The sequence below is a fragment of the Neomonachus schauinslandi genome, chromosome 10 (assembly GCF_002201575.2).
Source record: "Neomonachus schauinslandi chromosome 10, ASM220157v2, whole genome shotgun sequence".
NCBI classification, from domain to species: Eukaryota; Metazoa; Chordata; class Mammalia; order Carnivora; family Phocidae; genus Neomonachus; species Neomonachus schauinslandi.
This window is the reverse complement of record NC_058412.1, coordinates 6846844-6869202: the sequence shown is the minus strand read 5'-3', so window position 1 is coordinate 6869202 and position 22359 is coordinate 6846844. Positions and strand designations below refer to the sequence as shown.

The window sequence follows — 22359 nt, the reverse complement described above, 5'->3', positions numbered from 1 at the left end:
TCCCTGCTTATCTGTGGGGGGATACGTTCCAAGACCCCCAGTGGATGCCTGAAACTGTGGATAGTATTGAACCCTATGATGGAATGTTTTTCCTGTACATACATACCTACGGTAAAGTTTATTTCTAAATTAGGCATAACAAGAGATTAACAACAGTAATAATAAAACAGAACAATTATAACAATAGACTGTAATAAAAGTCACATGAATGTGGTCTTTCCCAAAATCCTTTTTTTTTTTTTTTAAGTGAGCTCTCTGCCCAACGTGGGGCTTGAACTCACAACTCCAAGATCAAGAGTTGCATGCTCTACCGACTGAACCAGCCAGGCGCCCCCCTCCTCAGATCTTATTTTACTGTACTTACCCTTCTTGTGATGCTGTGAGATGATAAACTGCATACATGTTGAGGTGAAGTGAAGTGAATGATGTAGGCATTTTGACCTGGTGTTAGGCTCATGTGTACTGACCTCCTGACAGACCACAGCTGACCTCAGGTAAATGAAACCTCGGAACTCGAAACCTCAGATAAGAGAGGACCACTGTATTATGTCTCTGCCTGTCCCTTCTTTCCCATACCATTTATTTCCTGAAGAAATTGGGTCATTTATTCTGTAGGAATTCTGACATTCTGGAAGTGGCTGATTGCTTCCTAAGGTTGTTAGTTAATTTGGCAGTCTAATCCCTTTATGTCTTAAAAACTGGAAGTTAGGTCTTGATTAAATTCAGGTTTAATTTGTGGTTTTCTTTTTTTTTTGCTTTTTATTTATCTGTTTTGGCAAGAATGCTTCATAGGTTGTGCTTAGCACTTCAAAATGCGTTATGTCAGAAAGAGTTTGTTGTCAGACCTTGTCATTTTAGTGATATTAAAATTGATTAGTAAGTTTAGGTGTTAATAACCTTTTTACCTTTGTTTCAGAAAAGCTTGATTCTTTACTCTCAGACTACGATATCCTTTCTTTATCCAATATCCAACAGCACTCAGTAAGAAAAAGGGATCTACAGGCCTCAACACATTTAGAAACACTACTGACTTTTTCAGCTTTGAAAAGGTAATTTGAACTATTTATAAAAAAATATTGGGGCAATGGGGGACTTAGTTTGGCAAAAGTAGAAAAATAAGGGTGTTTACTGGAGTCTTAGGAAGTTACCTTTTAAAAATTTGTAATTGATATAATTACAGTCATAATTCTTATATTACTTATTGCTTATTCTAAAATTCATAGTGATGATTATTAAAAACAAGCAAATGGGTATTCCAAAGGTATTAATGATGGTAATAATGTTTGTGGGATTCTAACAAAGGATTTTAATTAATTGCATGATTTATGATACCTTAAAATATTGTATGCTACTTTAGAACCATCAACTGTGTACTAAATATTATCTTCATTTTATATGTGAAGACACTGAGGTTTAGAGATCAAGGATTTGTTCAGGACCCCACAGCCTTGTGGTAAGCTGGATAGAGAAATCAGTGCTCTGTGTATATTGAGTTCCTCTTACATTGTGGCATAAATTGATGTGGTCTTTTCTTTCTTTTCTTTGGCTTTCTCTTATGTTTTGCAGATATAAATCTGTTAGATAATTGCAGGCCTCTTTCTGAAGTCTTTTTAGGGAGCTTTACTAATATCAAAACACACAATGAGAGGTGTAAATGGACTGAATCACTCTGAATTTGTAGGTTAGGCCTTCCCCAACAAATGGGGAAGGCCTGTTTTTATTTTTTTTAATTTTTTTTATTTTTATTTTTTTTTTAAAGATTTTATTTATTTATTTGAGAGAGAGAGAGAGTGAGAGAGAGCAAGCACATGAGAGGGGAGAGGGTCAGAGGGAGAAGCAGACTCCCTGCGGAGCAGGGAGCCCGATGCGGGACTCGATCCAGGGACTCCAGGATCATGACCCGAGCTGAAGGCAGTCGCTTAACCAACTGAGCCACCCAGGCGCCCCTGTTTTTATTTTTTATAATCTTTTTTATTTTTTAAGATTTTTATTGAGAGAAAGAGAGAATGAGCAGGGGGAGGGGCAGAGGGAGAAGCAGACTCTCTGCTGAGCAGGGAGCCCAATGTGGGGCTCGATCCCAGGACTCTGGGATCATGACCTGAGCTGAAAGCAGATGCTTAACTGAGCCGCCCAGGTGCCCCCCCCAAGAAATATTTTTTAAAAAGAAAGTAATACATAAACTTGGTTTAAAAAGCAAACTATGGAGGGTATAAGAAATTTTCATTTCTCCTCAAACTTCGCTGACCTAGAGAGGTTTCCCAAATTAACCTCTAAAAGATTTTAATGCATATTTTTTGCATGTAGATCTGTGTACATGTAGGTAATATAGATAAGTATATTTACCTCCTTTTTAACAGCTGTATAGATATTCCTATTGCATAGAATTGTAACGATTTGTTGGCTAATAACTTATAAATACATATCGTTTAACTGAAGTGATTTTTGTTTTCTATAGCAAACAGTGCTCCAATAAATATCTTTGTGAATATACTCTGTCTGGGTATTTTTACAGGATACATTCCTGAAAGGAGAATGAGTCAAGGGTATACATACTATAAATGTTTACAGATGTTACCATATTTCTTCCTAAAGACATTAGCCCAATTTATTCTTCTAGCAGCAGTGTATGAGCTTACCTGTTTCCTGTTGTCCTTGGCAATAGGTTTTATCAGCCCTTAATTTTTGTCCCTGTGAAAGGGGATGGTGTCTCATATTTGTCTTGATTTTCATTTTGTGTGAAATTGAGCATCTTTTCATGTGTTTATAAGTGATTTATTTTTCTGTGTCTCCCTTTTCGTATCCTTTTACCATTTTTCTGATTGGTTTATTTGGATACTGAACTGTGGTCATGCTTAGTATATTTATCATATGTGTAACTGATATTTTATGCAGATATATTTTACAGTATCTTTTTGGTATTTTTTTTAGTTATTGCCATCATCCTTAGATTATTTTTGAATAATTTCTGTCAGAGTTCATGTCAAAATATTGTCATATTGGTTATCCAGCTTCCAGACCTATAGCCAATTTGAACAGTGATGATAATAATAATCATAGTCTATCTGCTACTTATTTTGTGTAATTTACTTGAGGAGGCACTTTGCACATGCTGTCTCTAATTGTCACTGTGCTCCACAAAGTTTTTGTTACTCTGCTTTTGGGGAAAAAAATTGAGACTCAGAGAGGTTGAGTAACTTGCTCAAGGTCACTCAGCTAGTGAATGGAAGATAAAGGATTTGAATACAAGCCTGTGCTGTTTCTGCTGTGCAGATAGGGATTTTGGTGAAGGAGCGGATATAGTATTTTTTTTTTTTTAAAGATTTTATTTATTGATTTGTTAGAGAGAGCACAAGCAGGGGGAGAGGCAGGCAGATCAAGTAGCAGGCTCCCCACCGAGCAGAGAGCCCGATAAAGGACTCGATCCCAGGACCCTGGGATCACGACCTGAGCCGAAGGCAGCCGCTTAACCGACTGAGCCAGCCAGGCAGCCCAGGAGCGGGTATAGTATTAAGAGATAAATTAGGAGCAAAGGATAAGGGGAAAACTGCAAAATAAAAACTCAAAATTTAGCTTTCTAGGTTTTTTTTTTTTTAAGTTAGGTTTGAGGTGGCTCGTAGAGTCTTTTCTATGGGGGGAAATACTCTCATAACCTCACACATTCCTCTCTTTCAGGTCTCATAGATGACATTGGTTCTTTAAGAAAATGTTCAACAATATCTACATATTATCTCTTTGTGTAAAGAAGCAGGGAGATGTGTAATTTATTTTACAGGGTTTCCTTCTTAAGGGTTGTTTTTTTTTTTTTTCAAGATTTTATTTATTTGAGAGAGAGAGAGTGAGAGAGAGCAGAAGCTGGGAGTGGAGCGGAGGCAGAGGGTGAGGGAGCAGACTCCCCACTGAGCAGGGAGCCAGAGGTGACTTGGGGCTTAATCCCAGAAGTCTGGGATCATGTCCTGAGCCAAAGCTAGGTGCTTAACCAACTGAGCCACCCAGGCGTCCCCATCTTAAGTGTTTAAATGGAAATGTATCTAACTGTGTAGGAGAAGTTTGGATCAGGTACTTTAAAATAGTTTATTTAACCCTGAAAACTATTCAGTTATTAGTAGGTGGCATTATGGTATTATTTTCATTTGTAGATCAAGATACTTAGATTCAGAGATTAAGCCCATGAGTAAGTGGTGGAAACAGGATTTGAGCTAGGTTTGTCAGACTCCAAGGCCCTTTCTGTTACGCTGTGTTAAAAGAAAACGAAGTGGGATATTTGAAATGATCAGTTTATATAGGGCCGAACTTACCAATGTGAAGCTGCTCATTACTTGATGGTAATTGTAAATGATTAGATTTTCTGGTTTTAGACAGTAGTGGAAGGCAAGGTAATTTAAACCAAGGTCATAAAATTGAATTTGTATATGATTATTATAATAGCAGTTGAAAAGCATGGAAACACTGAGAAATTGTATGAGAAGTTAAAAAGTAATTTTATAAAGAAAAAACCTGAAATTTGCCTAGAAGTTAACATTTCCTCTGTTTTATAAATCAAGAAATACTATTATTCTAAAGTAATGAAAAAGTTAAAAATATTGTTTTAATACTTTTTGATAATGTTACACTTTTTAATGTTGCACCTTTAAAAAAGGATTTAGATATTTCTTTTAAAAGTGAAATATCTCAAATTATTTGAAGAGGGATAGAACTAGTAAAGAAATGGAAGTGATACATATCCAGCTAAATGGACCATTAAAAATAGACATGAGGTGCAAACTTCCAGTCATAAATAAGTCATGGGGTTGTAATGTACAGTATGGTGACTATAGTTAATATTGTATTGCATATGTGAAATTTAGTAAGAGTAGATTTATTTATTTTATTTATTTATTTGACAGAGAGAGACACAGCAAGAGAGGGAACGCAAGCAGAGGGAGTGGGAGAGGGAGAAGCAGGCTTCCCACAGAGTAGGGAGCCCGATGCGGGGCTCGATCCCAGAACCCTGGGATCATGACCTGAGCCGAAGGCAGACGCTTAACGACTGAGCCACCCAGGCGCCCCAAGAGAGTAGATCTTAAAAGTTCTCATCATAAGAAAATAAATTGGTAACTATATATGGTGACATTTAATTAGTGTGTAATATATACAAAAAGGAAATATTGTCAATTCAGGCGGATTAACACTAGTTTGTAAATCCTTAAATCAAAACTCAGATAAATAAAAATGCTAAAGGAAGTCTATAAGTACATGACTTCACATAATTTTGGTAAGATAAAGTAAAATATAAATTCTGACCGACATATCCTGTTGGAAGTTTGATAGCTCAAAGGTGAAGATTGGAAAATCAGAAAACAGGAATTTTACCATCTGTTGGTCCTTATCTTTATAGAAGAGCAGATTCTTAGCGTAGAAAACAAAGTGCAAATTCAGTGATTTTTCTAGAAAGAATGTAAGTAAAAGTAATATTAAGACTCCTAAAGGGCTCTGAAGCTGAATAGTGCATTTAGAATAGGGATGCTTTTTTTTTTTTTTTTAAACAAAGTCGTCAGCATAACAAAAAAATTGTAGCTGTGAATGTGTGGGAAGATAGGTTTTAGGTGAACAGGAGAAGATGTTCTAAGGATTTTTGAAATAATGTTCTATTGTCTTTCTCTTTGACCATTAAAAAACCACAAGAGAACTAAAATTACCTTGTTATGCTCAAAAAGTTAAAAATATTTGTTGCTATGGAGACAGTCCTAGTCTAGATTCTTTCTGGCAGTTTAGACTTAGACAAACCCATGGGGAAGTAACATTTCATAGTTTCAGTCCCACGGCTGACAAAATTTGTTCCTGTGGTTGAGATGAAAAACATACCTTTATCTTTGGTGTTCATGGGCACATTGAAAGGGTAAATAATAATTGAAAAATTCTTGCTCACCATACCCAGATTTTATGTCAGGACTGAAACTGGTAGAAAACAAAAGAATATCAAGCCAACTAAAGAGCTGGAGTATGTATTTTAATGTCTGTGTTGGATACCTTATATTTATTTTCCTCATAGGAATTGTGGATTAATTTTTTTCAGGATAAGTTCTCTTTAGAAGGAGAAAAAAAGCATGAGTGCTTTTAAATATAGAAAGTAGCAATTATTAATTTTGCACAGCAATAAGACCAGCTTGATTGGTAGAGGCAGCCCGTACAGGCTTTTGAAATAAAGGAAGTTCAGTTTCCAATTTCATCATTTACTAGCTGTGTAATCTTGAGTATATTGATTGACCTCCAGCCAGCAGTATTTACTGTGTGAAGTGGAGACAATGTAAGCAGAGTTTAGTGCAGAATAGGTATTCAGTAAGTCATATCTAATAATACCAGTCTTTGATAAATTTTTCAGACAAGCAGGATTCCAACTTAAATTATCCACGTGTGTTTCCTTATTCTTCACGGTCTCCAGGAAAGATGAACGCATAAGCTGTTTGAATCTCTCCCCCCCCCCCCCCAAAATCTGTTTTTTTTTTTGTTTTCCCAAATTCTTACAGCTAAAGAAATTTGTCAAAAAAAAAATTTTTTTTTTTGTCTATTCGTCTTTATAGGTGATATAATGCTGAATACCTAGTAAAACAGTAGTTATAACTTGCATAGTGTTTTATTAATGTCAGCTCTCTGTCAACTTATTTTTTAAGTAAGTTTAATTTTATGTGCTTAGAGTAAAATTTTATGTGAAAATTTTATGTGCTTAGAGTAAAATATGGATGCGTTCTTTCTTTAGGCATTTTAAATTATACCTGACATCAAGTACTGAGCGCTTTTCCCAAAATTTCAAAGTCGTGGTGGTAGATGGTAAAGATGAAAGTGAGTACACCGTCAAATGGCAGGATTTCTTCAGTGGACATGTGGTTGGTTAGTATGGACTTGTTTGTTTGCCTTTGTGTCTTCGGGTGTTAGGTATCCAGATCTAGTTTGATTGCATATTTCTTGGTGGGAGGAAAAAGGGATGTCAAAGAAGTGCTATTCTTTGTTTTATCTGAGTTATATAAATTTAGAAAGAGGAACATTCAGACAGGAGGAGATGGGGATTATCTTAGCATGTATACTAATTGTCTATTTTAATGATTAAAATGAATTGTCTCCCAGTTGATAAGAATTTAACTTCCTCTTGTCTCCAGGGAAGGATTGTAGGCTTCCCTTATGAGATTTTAAACAGGGAAGCTAGGAGATAAAATAATTGACTTTAGGATTCCGTTATTTATTTAAGACAGTATATCAAATGAACAATTGAGGCTTACTTCTGGAACTTCCTCTGCAGAAAAAAGAAATGGCGTTAAAATCTGCAAATAGTGCAATTCAAGCCCTGTGTATTCCAGATCATGCTTTCTGCCTCCTCTTCGTTCTTTTGTTTTTTCTTTCTCTTTCTTTCTTTCTCTCTCTTTCTCTCTTTCTCTTTTTTGGGGGGGGAGTGGGGGTGCAGAGGGAGAGAGAGAATCCTAAGCAGGCTGCACACCTAGCACAGAGCCTGTGGGGGGCTTGATCTCACAACTGAGATCATGACCTGGGCTGAAATTAAGAGTTGGATGCTTAACCAGCTGAGCCACCCAGGCGCCCTCCTTTTAGTTCTTTCTTAACTTATAATAGGTGAAGTTATTTCGGAAGGACATGTACACGTTTGTTTTTGGTTTTGCTCTATAACACACTCTAGGTAATTCTTACAAGAGGATTGAGGGAAAGAGAAAGGTTTCAAATGAGTTGAGGCTACTCTTCAGGAGTGCGAATATCTTGCTTTTTGCTGGGGCCTGTGTTTCTTTGTGGTAGATTTCTATAGTACCTAGGCAAATTCCACTCTGATGAAGGACCTGATTGATTTTTACTGACAGTAGTGTGTAGTTTATTTTTTGATATAAGTATTTCTTAATGATGGAATTTTTTTTTTCTCTTAAGGTGAGCCTGACTCTAGAGTTCTAGCCCACATAGGAGATGATGATATTACAATAAGAATCAACACAGATGGGGCAGAATATAATATAGAGGTAAATCTATATGTACATTTTTTTTAGGGGGGGGAGCTGTTAAAACCATTTACCAGTTGTTTTAAGAAGACAAAGGTCTTTAACTATACTTCTTTTTTTCCTTGTGTCTAAAGTTTTTACCAGTGAAGTAGATGATTTTTTTATAAAAAAAAAAGGTAATATTTTTTACATGTCTGAGAGGCTGTCATAAGATGCACCCTGTATTTCTAAGTGCCATAATTGAGAGAAAGTCGCATGTGTGGAGTGGATAATGGGAAGAGAAAACTTTCTTTCTCTCCTGATTCATTTTTTAATTCTTTCTCTAATAATCCTCCTATAAGTGTAAATGTTCTCAAAGACAAAAGTCAGGTCTTCTTTCTCCCGTTCCCTCCTAGACGCTCAGGAAATACAAGAGCAATAAAAGGTGAGAGTTTGTAGTCTGAGAAGTTAAAAGAGGAAACTAGGAAACTCAGGCTCTGGCCACTCTTCCACTGAAGTACTAGCAGTAGAAACCAAGAATGATATAGAACCATGTGTCCGATACTAGTCCAGAAAACGTTTGCCACAGATTGTGGATTGAAGTGCTTCTGTTTCTAGGAAGATGAGACTACTCTGGGTAGTAGTGACATCACCAAAACAGAGCACCTGTGGGAAAACAGCAATTAAGGTTGGTCAAAATGAAAGTTTCATGTGTATCTGAGTGCTGATTGGGTTAAGACCACATGCTGGTGCTATAAATACTATAACTTTTAATAACATCCAGACTGCATGGCCACTAGTCATTTGTCCATCATTGTGAAAGAGAAATGTCTGTCTCTGGCCTTGCGATCTATTTTGGTCTGGCTAGTATGTAGTCTATCTAATGTCAATGTTGTGGGGAGTCTAGCTTACCAGAGTCAGAAAATTAGCACAAATTAAATGAGCATGTACTCCAAAATAGGCAAATCAATTAAGTCTTAAATTTGCTTAATCTTTTAGCTAGTTCATTTTTTAAAAGTACCTTTATTTTAAAAATACTCCCTGAAATTTTCAGAAAATAGAATATCTAAAATCTAACTACTGGGAGATAGAACTACTATTAACATTTTGATGAGTATCCTTCCAAATTTTTTTCTGTACATGTATACACAAATAAGTGGTTGTACAGACTTTTTCCTCTAACATTAGGACCATATAGTATGTACAGTTTGTTATCATGCATTTTTTAAAAAAGATTATTTATCTGAGGGGGGGAGAGAGCGAGAGAGAGAGAGCACAAGCGACGGGGAGGGGCCAGGGGAGAAGGAGAAACACACTCCCCGCTGAGCGGGGAACTGTACACGGGACTGGATCCCAGACCCCGGGATCATGACCTGAGCCGAAGGTAGCCACTTAACCAAGTGAGCCACCCAGGCACCCCTGTATTTTTGTTTAATTTTTTATTTAATTTTTTATTTAAATTCAATTTAGTTAGCATATACTGTAATGCATTTTTTAAAATTTAACTATAATTATGAACATTTTTCCATATTAATAAATGAAGATCTAAATTGGGTTTTTAAAAAATATTTTATTTATTTGACAGAGAGCACACAGGCGGGGGAGTGGCAAGCAGGGGGAGAGGGAGAAGCAGGCTTTCTGCTGAGCAGGGAGCCCGGACACGGGGCTTGATCCCAGGACCTTGAGATCATGACCTGAGCCATCCAGGTGCCCCTAAATTAGGGTTTTTAGTAAATGCTTGCCTGTTGGTTCCTTGAAACATGGTACCATTTATTAAACCAATCTCCCATCGATGTTCATTTTTTTTGTTTCTAATTTTTGAAATAAAAAATGCTACAGGGGCACCTGGGTGGCTCAGTCGGTTAAGTGCCTGCCTTCAGCTCAGGTCATGATCCCGGAGTCCTGGGATTGGGCCCAGGGTCAGGCTCCCAAGCCTGCTTCTCCCTCTTCCTCTGCCGTTCCCCCTGCTTGTGTGCATGCATGCACGCGCACTCTCTCTGTCAAATTAAAATCTTTAAAAAAAGTGCTATGGTGAACAGCCTGGGCACACCTTTGGTGCGTGCATATAGTCTCAGGGTAGGAAACTCTGTAGGCTGTACCAGGGTTTCACATTAGCTGCTCCTGCAACTGAACAGCTGCACATGTTCATTCCTTTCTCTCACTGAGGTGGACGTGGGTCGGGTGGTCCTTCTCTACCTTGTAGCTTGTAGCTTTGATGTCTGGACACATATCGTTTGAGGTTGCCACGGATGGGAAACGGAGCTAGAGAAGCCCACAGCGGTTTCTAAGGGCCAGACTTGGAAGTGGCTACAGCGCTTCCACCCAGGTGGGACTGGAACTCTTGTTTCTGACCTGCCTGCAAAGGAGGCTGGGAAAGATCCTCTTGTCTTGTGCTCAGAAAGATAAAACAGTGTAAGGAATGCTCAGTGTTGTTTCTGCTTATTTCCTTAGAAGAATCTGTTTTTTAATTCAAAATGTGTACATGTAGGATCCAAGTTAAATTTGCTCAGATTCCTCACTTTTCTAAATAATTCCTTGGGGAGAATTAGCAATTCTGTTTCCAACCATATCTCCCTATCTCACTAAGTACAAAAATGGATATAATTAATATTTTATTGTGAGATGTTCACTTAAAAGTAAACTCAGCAGGTTTATTGAAGGACTTCTGCATGAGATTAATAATCTTTTAATAGAAAAAGTGGTTTATACAATGGTAATTTTTTTATTTATTGCATAATTCTTATCTGTACTTAGGTATAAAAATTTTAAAATCTTAGACATAAGAGTCAACAGGAAAATGTATACATTTTATTTTTAACACTTCACTATTAAACCTTTTTTTTTTTTTTAAAGATTTTATTTATTTATTTGACAGAGAGAGACAAAGCGAGAGAGGGAACACAAGCAGAGGGAGTGGGAGAGGGAGAAGCAGGCTCCCGCTGAGCGGGCAGCCCGATGCGGGGCTTGATCCCAGGACCCTGGGACCATGACCTGAGCCGAAGGCAGACGCTTAACAACTGAGCCACCCAGGCGCCCCTCACTATAAGCCATTACTGATTTTATTACCAAAGCTTGCTATTTATATAAATAAGCCTAGGTTAAACTTTAATTATGATTTTTTTCTCCCCACCTTTTTGCTTTGAAAATGTTCAGATTTACAGAAGGATTATAGAATACCCTGTAACCCTTCATGAACTGGTAGCATAATACCATGTTTGCTTTATTGTTTCTTTCCCCCCCCTGAATCCTTCGAAAATAAGTTTCAGACATCATGACTCCGCCCCTGAATGCTTTAGTGTGCATCTCCTAACAGTAAAGGTATTCTTCTACATAGCCACAATAACAGTAACACACCTGAGTAAACAAAAATAATTCTGTAATATTATTTAAAAATGCATAGTCACAATCTCCAGTCATCCTCAAAATCTCCTTCATAGATTCCCCTCCACCCCCACCCCCAATTTAGGGTCCAAGAGGTTCTTGCCTCTTATTTAGTTATTCATCAGATGACTTTTTTCTGGCAACTTGTTAATAATGGTGAAAATAGGATTTGCTTTTACTAGTAGTAATAGTAACTACTTTTATCTTGAAATCTTAATATATAACTGGATTCATTATTTTACATTATCTTCAAGATAGGTGTATCAGTACTTTACCCAATGAAAAAAGTTATCTTCAGATAAGTTACTTGTTGAAGGCACACAATACAGGTACAGTTGAGGTTTGAACCTGGGTATCTCTGATCCCAAATCCTGCTATCTTTTTCTGTGTCTGACTGACTACATCAGGAAACTCTTTTTTTTTTTTTAAAGATTTTATTTATTTATTTGAGAGAGAGAGTGAGAGAGAGAGCGCAAGAGGGGGTAGAGTTAGAGGGAGAAGCAGACTCCCTGCCGAGCAGGGAGCCCGATGTGGGACTTGATCCCGGGACTCCGGGATCATGACCTGAGCCGAAGGCAGTCGCTTAACCAACTGAGCCACCCAGGCACCCTACATCAGGAAACTCTTAATCTGAATTTAGAAATGTTTGATCCACAAGAAAACATTTTTCTCTTTTCCTATTCGTAGGCCAAATGAAGGTCCCTACAGCCAAAGGGGTTGGTTAGGTAACTTTCTGAGGTTTCTGCTAGCTCTGCAGCTCATTGTTTCTTAAATCTACCTCATACGTGGATTATGAAAGAAGATCCACACACATACATTTGACCTTTGAACAACTTGGATTTTGAACTACATGGGTCCACTTATATGCAGATCTTTTTCAGTAGATGTATTGAAAGATTTTTGGAGATTTGCAATAATTTGAAAAAACTCGCAGATGAACCACATAGCCTAGAAATACTGAAAAAATAAAGAAGTTAGGTATTATTGTAAGAAAATAGTATATAATACATCTAATGTACAAAATATGTGAATTGACTGTTAATGTTGTTGGTAAGACTTCTGGTTAACAGTAGGCTATTAGTATTTGTTTGGGGGGCACCAAAGTTACATGTGATGGGTTTTCAACTGCATGGGGGGGGGTCAGTTCCTCTAACCCCAGCATTGTGGGAGAGTCAACTATATTTAACAGCTTTATTGAGATAAAATTCACATACTCTACAGTTCACTTGTTTGAAGTATGTAATTCATTGAGTTTTAGTGTATCCTAGAGTTATGGAAGTCATCACCACCATCAATTTTAGAACAGTTTCATCACCCCCAAAAGAAATACCATACCCTTTAGCAGCCCACCACCCTTTGCTCCCAAATCCCCTAGCCCTAGGAAACCACTGATCCACGGTCTCTATAGATTTGCTTGGTCATCATATAAATGGAATCATAAGATGTAGTCTTTTATGACTGGCTTCTTTCTCTTAGAATGCTTTTAAGGTTGGGGCGCCTGGGTGGCTCAGTCGGTTAAGCGACTGCCTTCGGCTCAGGTCATGATCCCAAGGTCCCGGGATCGAGCCCCACATCGGGCTCCCTGCTCCGCGGGAGGCCTGCTTCTCCCTCTCCCACTCCCCCGCTTGTGTTCCCTCTCTCGCTGTGTCTCTCTGTGTCACATAAATAAACAGAATCTTAAAAAAAAAAAAAAAATGCTTTTAAGGTTCATCCACGTTGTAACCTATGTCAGCACTTCATTTCTTTTTATTGCCAAATAATATTCTGTTTTATGCATATGCCATATTGTGCTTATTCATTAGTTGGACATTTGGGTGGTTTTCACTTTTTTTCCTATTACGGATAATGCTGCTGTGAACATTGGTGAACAAGTTTCTGAACCCAATTCTCTTGGGTTTATACCAGGAGTGGAATTTCTGGGTCATATGGTAACTCTATTTTTAACCTTTTGAGGAACTGCCAGACTGTTTTCTGTGGTGGCTGTGCTCCACATTCTCACCATTTTACATTCCATAGTATATGAGGCTTCTGACTTCTCCACATCCTCACCAATACCTGCCATTACCTATCTTTGATTCCAGCCATCCTGGTGGATGTGAAATTGTGTCCTTGTGGTTTAGATTTTCATTTCCATGATGGATATGGAGGGACGATTTCATATATCCATATATATATAAAATATAAGTGTGTGTGTGTGTGTATACAATGTTTTTTTTGTACTTTCCTCACAAGCTGCCTAGTTTGGATGAGATCACCATCCTTTTAGGAACTTGGTTCTTGAATTGGGTAACCTTTCAAATATGTTAGTTCTGATTTACTGTGACCTTGCAATAGGGGAGGTGAAGATTATTTTTTTAAAGTGCTTTCCCTGAAAGAGAGAATGAGTTTTAGGCACATTGCTGTAAGTTTTCAGTCTTTTCTCCTGTGTATAAGACCTTCACGGCAAGAAGATACTAAGGAAACAGGAATGAGAAGCATACAGGGCCAGAAGGCTCATCTCCCATTTGTTGCTGTAGGTCATCACCTGGAGTGGGGTTGGTGTGCAGCAGGCGTTACATAAATGTTTTTGAGTGATGGAAAAGGTTATGCATTTCCTTTTCTGGATCTTTTAAAATGTATCATAATTTGTACAAAATAACACTTTTTTCGTATACATATAAAATCAAAGGGTGAATAACCCATGTGTTTATTTACCAGCATAGAAACTGAGAAAAATTGAAATGATTTATTTATAAGATTTTATTTATTTGAGACAGCGTGAGAGAGAGCGCTAGTGGGGTGGGCGGGGAGGAGCAGAGGGAGAGGGAGAAGCAGGCTTCCCGCTGAGCAGGGAGCCCGATGCGGGGCTCAGTCCCAGGACCCTGGGATCATGACCTGTGCCGAAGCAGATGCTTAACTGGCTGAGTTACCCAGGTGCCCCTGAAATGATTTATTTTTGATAAAATGACTAGTCCATTTACTTAAATGAATATCTAAAAGCAAAGGATGATGGGGCGCCTGGGTGGCTCAGTCGTTAAGCATCTGCCTTCGGCTCAGGTCATGATCCCGGGGTCCTGGGATCGAGCCCCGCATCGGGCTCCCTGCTCGGCGGGAAGCCTGCTTCTCCCTCTCCCACTCCCCCTGCTTGTGTTCCCTCTCTCACTGTCTCTCTCTGTCAAATAAATAAATAAAATCTAAAAAAAAAAAGGAAAGGATGTTGTAAGAATCGAGTATTTAGGAATTCTTATATTTTGCATCTCAATTATGTATGTTTTCTGTTTTAGCCACTTTTGGAGACTGTAGACGTGAGACATTCTTGATATCTTCAGATTTATAAACTAACATTCTTTTGTCTTTAGTATCATTAATTAGTCTCCAAAGTGTGTGGTTATATAAAGGCGGATAATAAAGAGTTGATTCCAAAAGGGCTGGTAGACAGAGAGCCACCTGATGGTAAGACTTAAAAATATATTTCAAATAAGAAACAAGCGTTATGGCTGTCTTCAGTAGGGGTGGTTGTTAATTTGATTAGTAATTATAGAATTGGCTTGAAAATAGAGTTTTATTCAGAAATTTCTTTAATTCTTTTGCCTATAATGTAAGAACTGAAAACGCTAGAAAATAATGGTAACAATAAAGATTGGAAAAAGTCTACAGAAAAGGGAAATTGTGTAATCTGAGAGAAATTTTTTTTGTAAATAGATATTAAAGAAGGATTGATAATATATAGTGTTTAAGTGGATGTGGAGAGGTGGGAAAAATTTTTTGTTTGGGATATTTAGAAATGACAAAATAATAAGTACTGTTGAAAACAGTCTTTGGAAAAGTTTATAATCTTTGGAAAAGTCTTGGGAAAGATCACTTTATATATATATTTACCTAAATATATAATATTTAAGATTTTTAAATTTTTAAGATTTTATGTGTTTATTTGAGAGGGAGAGAAAGCACGAGTTGGGAGGGGGAGAGGGAGAGAGAGGGACAAGCAGACTTTCCGCAACGCGGGACTCCATCGCAGGACTCAGATCATGACCTGAGCCAAAGTCAGACGCTTAACTGACTGAGCCGTCCAGACACTCCAAAGATTTTATTTTTAAAGTAATCTCCACATCCAATGTCGGGCTTGAACTCACAACCCTGAGATCAAGAGTCGCCTGCTCTACTGACTCTGCCAGTCTGGCGCCCCAGGACAGATCACTCTAGGGTCATTTAAAAACCTAACCATCTTGGAGAAATACTCTACTATCCTCATTTTTGAAAACTTAGAAAATATGACTAACATTTTAGTGTATAAATAAATTCTCAATTGGGTGTTTGATAAGAAAAATGACCTATTACCATAAACTCATTTTTAATGTCTGATTATCTTCCTGGTTTTACCACTACTTTGCTTAATTTGTAAACTTCTAGAAGAAAATGACAGTTTCATAGCCCAACAATAGATTAGATGATTGTTTTACTTAAGTACTTTTTTAGAGTTTCCTGATTTTAAAAATTAAGGAGGCCCTTTTCCTTGGTTTTGAATTCTAAGATTTTAAAACCTCATACTACTTTTTACTTTTCTGTCTTCCTCCAAATTGTTTTTTGGTTGAAGATATCTTTAAGGATACTAAGCTCAAATAATGTTTGTTTCAAAAATATGCTAGATTTAAAGTGTTACTATAAAAAAAACTCCTTGTTTTGATGAATTTTGATTTAATAGTGCATACAAATTCATATTAGAGCTTGTTCATCGAGTGAAGAGAAGAGCTGACCCTAATCCCATGAAGAACACGTGTAAATTGTTGGTGGTAGCAGATCATCGCTTTTACAGATACATGGGCAGAGGGGAAGAGAGTACAACTACAAATTACTTAGTAAGTATCTGATACTGGATCAGGTCACTGGACACAAAAATCAAGGTAGGTAGGCAAATTCCATTTAAGAGAAGACTGCTATGGTGTGAAATGTAATGAAATGAGATCTGTTCCAGTTGCTCTCTTATTTCCTAAAATAATGGGGAGCTCTCTGAGGTTCTTAAATTACTCTGTAGAGATTCTAGTGTCAAATTTTTGAAAAGCCGTTATGCCCTTGAACTAATATTTTCTGCACATTAGAATTCTTATACATATTAATGTTTAGGGAGAGTTCGTAACATAGGCCTCCCTTCTTTATTCATGTGATCTCTTTGAAAATAGCAATGACATATGGATGGATGGGTGCTCCAGAGTGGGGAAAAAAAGTATTTGTCTGAACCTGTGTGTATTCTCTGTTTATATGTATATTTCAGAGAAGATGGTCAGTTTGGTTTTTGTTTAAAATAGCTAATTGTTGGAATATAATTTCGTGGAGTAGATGGGACTTTCATGGTCATAACTAACTATAGGGCAAAGATTCAAAGGAAAGATTACAGAAGTATTGACACTGGGTATTTTGAGCCTTTATATTATAATTTGAAAAGCCAAGGGAATCCCATTTCATGGACATTTTTTGTTAGTATGATCTCATTTGTCATGATAACTTGGCACTGACAAAATGTTGTTGAGGGAATAAAAGAGAATGCAGCTATTCATGAATCAAGAGTGTAGGCCCCAAAAGACGCCTTTCTCATTGCCTTGCTTTTTCCGTTCTCTCTGTTTTATTCATACCCTCCCTCACCCTTCTTTCCCTCCCCTTCCAGTGTCAAGTGAAAGAATTTATTATGAGGGTAGTAGGAGTAGTGTGTGAAATCACTGCAGTTCTTGTTCCTAAGTAAGAGAGATTCTTTCTTGAAAAAGTTTCTTAATATGGGTTTTGTATTAAGGGGTCTTAATTTACTTTTTTGTTCATTACACCACAAATATGAATATAATGAGAGGTCCAGTCTTAACAGTTGCATTTCTTAGTTTTACACTTACTATAAGCAAAGAACAGTTTTTAGATTTCTAATGTGCTTCACGGTTGCTACAACAAGCCTCATCTAGCCATTTTATGAACAATAGAATAGTCTGAGGAAGATATGGGTAATGAGTATTATGTTCTTACGTAGTTGGAGTCACCCTTGTTCCTCCTCCCCCCAACCCAGTATTCTCTGTCTACCTCACCTGCCATCCGAAAGCAGAGGACAGAAGAAAGGGGGACCGTCCGGTGGAAGCTCACTCCTCTTTCTCTCTGCGCAGTCCTTGGTGCTGGACTTTGTCCAGTGAGGGCCGGGGGTAGGTTGAGCAGCATCTGTCACTGCCCCTCACCTTTTTCTGAGGAAGGGTTCTGAGGTTCTTGCCGAGAGATGGAGTGGAGATGGACTGCTTCTTAGAAGGGCATATTTTAGGTACACTGGTTGACTTTTAACTTTCATTTTTATAGTTGATTGAAATGGCAGTTTTTTAGAAGCCTGTTACTTGATATTTTGGTTCATATGCAATTGATCACCTAAAATTTGAGATGAACTGTACCACTTCTTGATTCTAATAATAATACTCTAAGTTTGAGACTAGGAATAATTGTTTTGTTAGTGTGATCAATGATAAAGAATAACACCTTAATGCTAGTTTTGTGATTGGTGGAAACTTGTACAGTGGTATTTTCTCTAAACTGACCATTTTAATCCCTGCAAAATTTATATTATGTTGCAGAGTGGTAATACATGTCTTTCTCTCACTCTTTTATAAACACAGATAGAGCTTATTGACCGAGTGGATGACATCTATCGGAACACTTCATGGGACAATGTGGGTTTTAAAGGTTATGGAATACAGATAGAGCAGGTATTTACCAATGGATGTGGATGTGGCTTTTATTACTCTGCTGAGTGATGTGATGCAGATATTTGTCACTTGTATTCAGAACCCAAAAACTGATCTGCGACTCTAATCTTACAAATTTTCAGATGCCAGTGATTTTTATCTGATAAATTGTATAGTGTTTTTGAATTATTTACAGATTGTGAAGTCTTTTGTTCTTAGGCTTATTGTAGGCAGAAAGCCTTTTTAGGCTGCTGTGATCTCGTCTTTCTCTGAATTTATGTTGTTTTTATCCCCTTCATTGTTTCACTTTTTTTGATTATGCTTTAGGTCTTTAGTTAGAATGTTGGCACATACTGTTGAAACCTTAGAAAATTTACTCAGAAATACTGTGTACATTTGTAAGGCATTTATGCATATAGAACCAGTAGATCTCTTTTCCCCAGAATTTTCTGGTTTCTTCTAATCTGTGGATAGAGCACATCCAGTAATGGTGTATTGATGTCATCTTAGTTATATCTCATAGTAAACATTGTTCGAAATTGATAAGACTAATTAAAAAGACGTCTGAAGTTGGGTATTGCTTTGGACAGATAATATGTAAATTATTATCTCTTGTTTCTTCCAGGCTTTTTATACTAAATTAACCATATTCTTATAGGTTCTGTAGTATAGAATTTAGAGATTAAGAAACAAAACTTCTGAAATCATGCATCATACTATATAAATGTTAAACTTTATAGTACTTGTATGAAACTAAGAGAATTATTTTTCCCTTTTCCATTCTCTTTTACTGTTTTGCATTTTCTTTTAAGTTATTATTTGAATAGGTAATATATACACATGGTACAAAAGCCAGTGAAAAGTAAGTCTCTTCAACCTCTGTCAAACCAGTCCCTTTCCCCAGAGACATCCATGTCACAAGTTTCATAAGTATTGTCCCAGAGAGATTTTGTGCATGCATAGCATGTGTATGTGTATGTGTGTATTTGACACATGGTGGTATGCTCTACTCTTTTGCACCTTGCTTTTTCATTTTGCGAATATGTTGGTGATTGTTCCATTGTGGTACATAGAAAGCTGCCTCACTTGTCTAAAATAGCTGCATCATGTTCAGATTTTAGGGGCCCAATAAATAAAACTCCGTTTTGCCTTAAGAAGTTGGAACCACTTGGAAAAATAGGTGCAGTGTAGTAGATTGAAATACCAGCTTTATAATAATGATAATGGATTAGACGGTGTGATTTAGATGTACAATCACAGTGGGCTTTTGTTTCATCCCAGAATTGATCTTGACCACCCGCCACCAAAGCCACAGAGCCCTCCCCTGTGAGCCTGCCACGTGGTGGCAGAGCAGCCCAGATTACACCCCTCCAGGCAGGTCTAGCCAGCGGAGAGGCCAGAAAGGGCTGAGCTGAGCCTGGCTTTGTTCTTTGCCCTAAACACCCTCACCGGTTGATAACGTTTCATCTCCTTCAGAGGAAAGCCTTTGTTCCCTTTTTATTAAAGCAGGATTAACATGAATTTTTACTGTATGTACAAGGAAAAGCCCCTGTTCTTTATAATCTTTTATTTCTACGGGGTGCAGTGACAGACATCTAATTGTTCTGTGTCTCTGAATCATTGACTATAGTTGGAGTCAATATTTTAGGCTCAGGGAACCCAGGTTCTCATTTTGTCAAACTAAATGTAGAGGAAATAAGAGTTTAGGAGTACATTTATAAATTGATAAATAAGTCATTGACATACATGTTTTCCATAGCATATGCTTCTCAGTTTGTTTTTAAATGAATATTAGAGCTGAAGAATTTTATGGAATTTTGGTTTTAAAACATTTTTTCTAGAATGGTAGGTGATCCTATTTTGAATAGCTAAAACAGTGCAGTATTATTTCAGTCTTATGACTTTTTTCTGAAGTGTTCTAAGTATATTGTCTCTTTAAGTATAGATCCGCATTCTCAAGTCTCCACAAGAGGTGAAACCTGGTGAAAGGCACTATAACATGGCAAAAAGTTACCCGAATGAAGAAAAGGATGCTTGGGATGTGAAGATGTTGCTAGAGGTAGGTGGTGGAGTCCCAGACATGATGCTGTTAGTGCCCTTTGTGGTTTCTAGTACATGGGGTGTGTCTGCATCAATGAAGGGGCGCACTGAGAAAGGTCATTGAAAACCAGGAGCAGCCCACCCCAGCTAATGCAGCAGTGACCTCATCCCTGGAGCAGGGCAGACAGCAAGACGGGCCAAAAAGTTGTGAAAATGAAAAATGCTAGAAAGTGGTACTTCTTGATCTTAATATCTTTGAGAATCTAGTTGAAGTATTGGGACTTTAGAAAATGTATACTCAATATAAACATTTTTTGCACACCATTTTGTTCAGGTTTCTTTGAAACTTATCAGTAGATCTGTTAGGTCAGTCATTGTCAAACAGTATGAAAATGTATTAGTAGAAATATAACTTGAAGATGTGGAAGTTTTCTACAGGATTTAAAAATCTTTGTGACTGTATTCTGGTAATCTGAAGATAGCCTAAACATTCTATGCCATATGATTCTTGCCTCGACTGGGTATGATTGATCCTTTTTGCCACATATTTTAAAGTGTCTTGAGTTTGTGTATGTGATCGCTTTGTTGTAAAATCACCTTCTGTGAAGTGATAGTGATCTTTTAATATGTTAGTAAGTGTATTGGTTTCCTGTGGCTGCTCTAACAAGTTCCCAAAAATTCACAGCTTACAACATTTATTTATCTAGTGGTTTCCATGGGTTAGTCCATGTACAGTGTGGCTCATCAGTCTCACGGGGCAAAAATTAAGTTTTCAAAGCTTGAGTGGAGTTAAAGGATATTACCAGCTCCTTTTCCAGGTTGAGATGCATAGAGTGCTGCATGTGTTCAGTACTCCACTTGCTGTCTCTGCAGTGACCCACTTCCCCACCAGAGCTTGAGGCAGCACTGTTCACTTCTCAAGAGGCTCGGCAAGGATTAGGAGTGCCAGTAACAAAGCACTGCAGACTGGTGGCTTAAACAGCAGAAATGTATTTTTCACGGTTCTGGAGGCTGGAAAACCAACGCAAAGTTAAAACAAAAACCCTAGGTGTTTTTGTTGGCTCAGTCGGAAGAGCGTGCAACTCTTGATGTTAGGGTTGTGATACTGAGCCCCATGTTGGGTGTAGAGGTTACTAAAAATAAACTTAAAAAAAAAACAAAACAAAACCAAATAGAGTCCTTGAAATATTTTAGAGGGATCTGTTTGGTATTAGGTGCCGACATCCCCTGGAAGGAGTAGTCAAGCCCTGAGACTTACAGAATTGGCATGTCTCCAGGACCAGGCTGCATGGCTTCAACCAGCCCTCTTGGTTTTGAATTGCTATAAGAAGCTCCCAAGTTCTTCCCTATCCCATCCCCCTCCCCGACTAGATGGTACTCCACTTCTTACCTATATAGGTGGGTGAAAATTGTATGTAAGGAGCATAGTGCTGCACAGTTTTGTGGTTGCTGATGTAGAGCTGCAGTCAGTCATGGGGTATTTTCCAGTGTCTGCTGAAACATCTTTTAGTCTGATGCAATTGTTAATCTAATTAAGAGTACTTTTTTTCTTAAAGCAATTTAGCTTTGATATAGCCGAAGAAGCATCTAAAGTCTGCCTGGCACATCTTTTCACCTATCAAGATTTTGATATGGGAACTCTTGGGTTAGCTTATGTTGGTTCTCCCAGAGCAAACAGTCATGGAGGCATTTGCCCAAAGGGTAAGTCTTCCATTTGTTGTGTGGATATGTGAGAATGGCAGACTGATTAGATTGTATTGTAATCCTGTATTAAATAAGCAATTTGTCTCTATTTTCTTTGTCCTCTAGCTTATTATAGTCCAATTGGAAAGAAAAATATCTATTTGAATAGTGGATTGACCAGCACAAAAAATTATGGTAAAACCATCCTTACAAAGGTATGTTCTCTTATTTTTTAAAAGGATAGATTTTGAGTTTATTGTAGTAGAACCTCAGTTGTATATATTTATGTAGGTATCTTTAAAAAAAGTAATGCGTACTTTTGTTTCTGCCTAAAAAAATAACATGTGTTTTGGTGGGAAATGTGAAAATAAAAAATATAAAGAAAAAGATAAAAAGCTACCTGTGAGATTTCTTTTGAGACCCATCAGGGTCATTGTTTTTCCTGAAGACACCCCTCCTGGAGCCCTTCATCCTGTGGTTTCTCTGCAGGCTACTTGGCTCCCAGTCCTGCAATGTAGCTGTCATTTGAAGACCTCCCCAAACTCCCTCATTTCCTGGACTTCATGTCCGTCCGTCCTTCCTTCCTTCCTTCCTTCCTTCCTTCCTTCCTTCCTTCCTTCCTTCCTTCC

The 22359-nt window shown here is 37.7% G+C and overlaps 1 protein-coding gene and 1 long non-coding RNA gene across 5 annotated transcripts in view; both read left to right on the top strand.

The window, feature by feature from the left end:
- The first annotated feature begins 1009 nt into the window (after window positions 1-1009).
- LOC123326020 lies at window positions 1010-6821 on the top strand. The gene is made up of 3 exons (XR_006540826.1): window positions 1010-1049; window positions 1404-1453; window positions 6734-6821. It is a non-coding gene; the product is annotated as an uncharacterized LOC123326020 (long non-coding RNA).
- A 7855-nt stretch (window positions 6822-14676) lies between these two features.
- ADAM17 (ADAM metallopeptidase domain 17) overlaps window positions 14677-22359 on the top strand; it is a 26721-nt gene continuing 19038 nt past the window's right edge. The window contains exons 1-6 of one of the 4 annotated variants that reach the window (XM_021697643.2): window positions 14677-14759; window positions 16029-16162; window positions 17939-18028; window positions 19953-20066; window positions 21604-21748; window positions 21857-21945. In XM_021697643.2, coding sequence (XP_021553318.2) covers window positions 16070-16162; window positions 17939-18028; window positions 19953-20066; window positions 21604-21748; window positions 21857-21945 — 531 coding nt within the window. In that variant the 5' untranslated portion in view covers window positions 14677-14759; window positions 16029-16069. Of the gene's footprint in view, window positions 14760-16008; window positions 16163-17938; window positions 18029-19947; window positions 20067-21603; window positions 21749-21856; window positions 21946-22359 lie in introns of those variants that run through there. The other 3 variants (XM_021697644.2, XM_044918924.1, XM_044918925.1) reach the window with 3 other exon arrangements.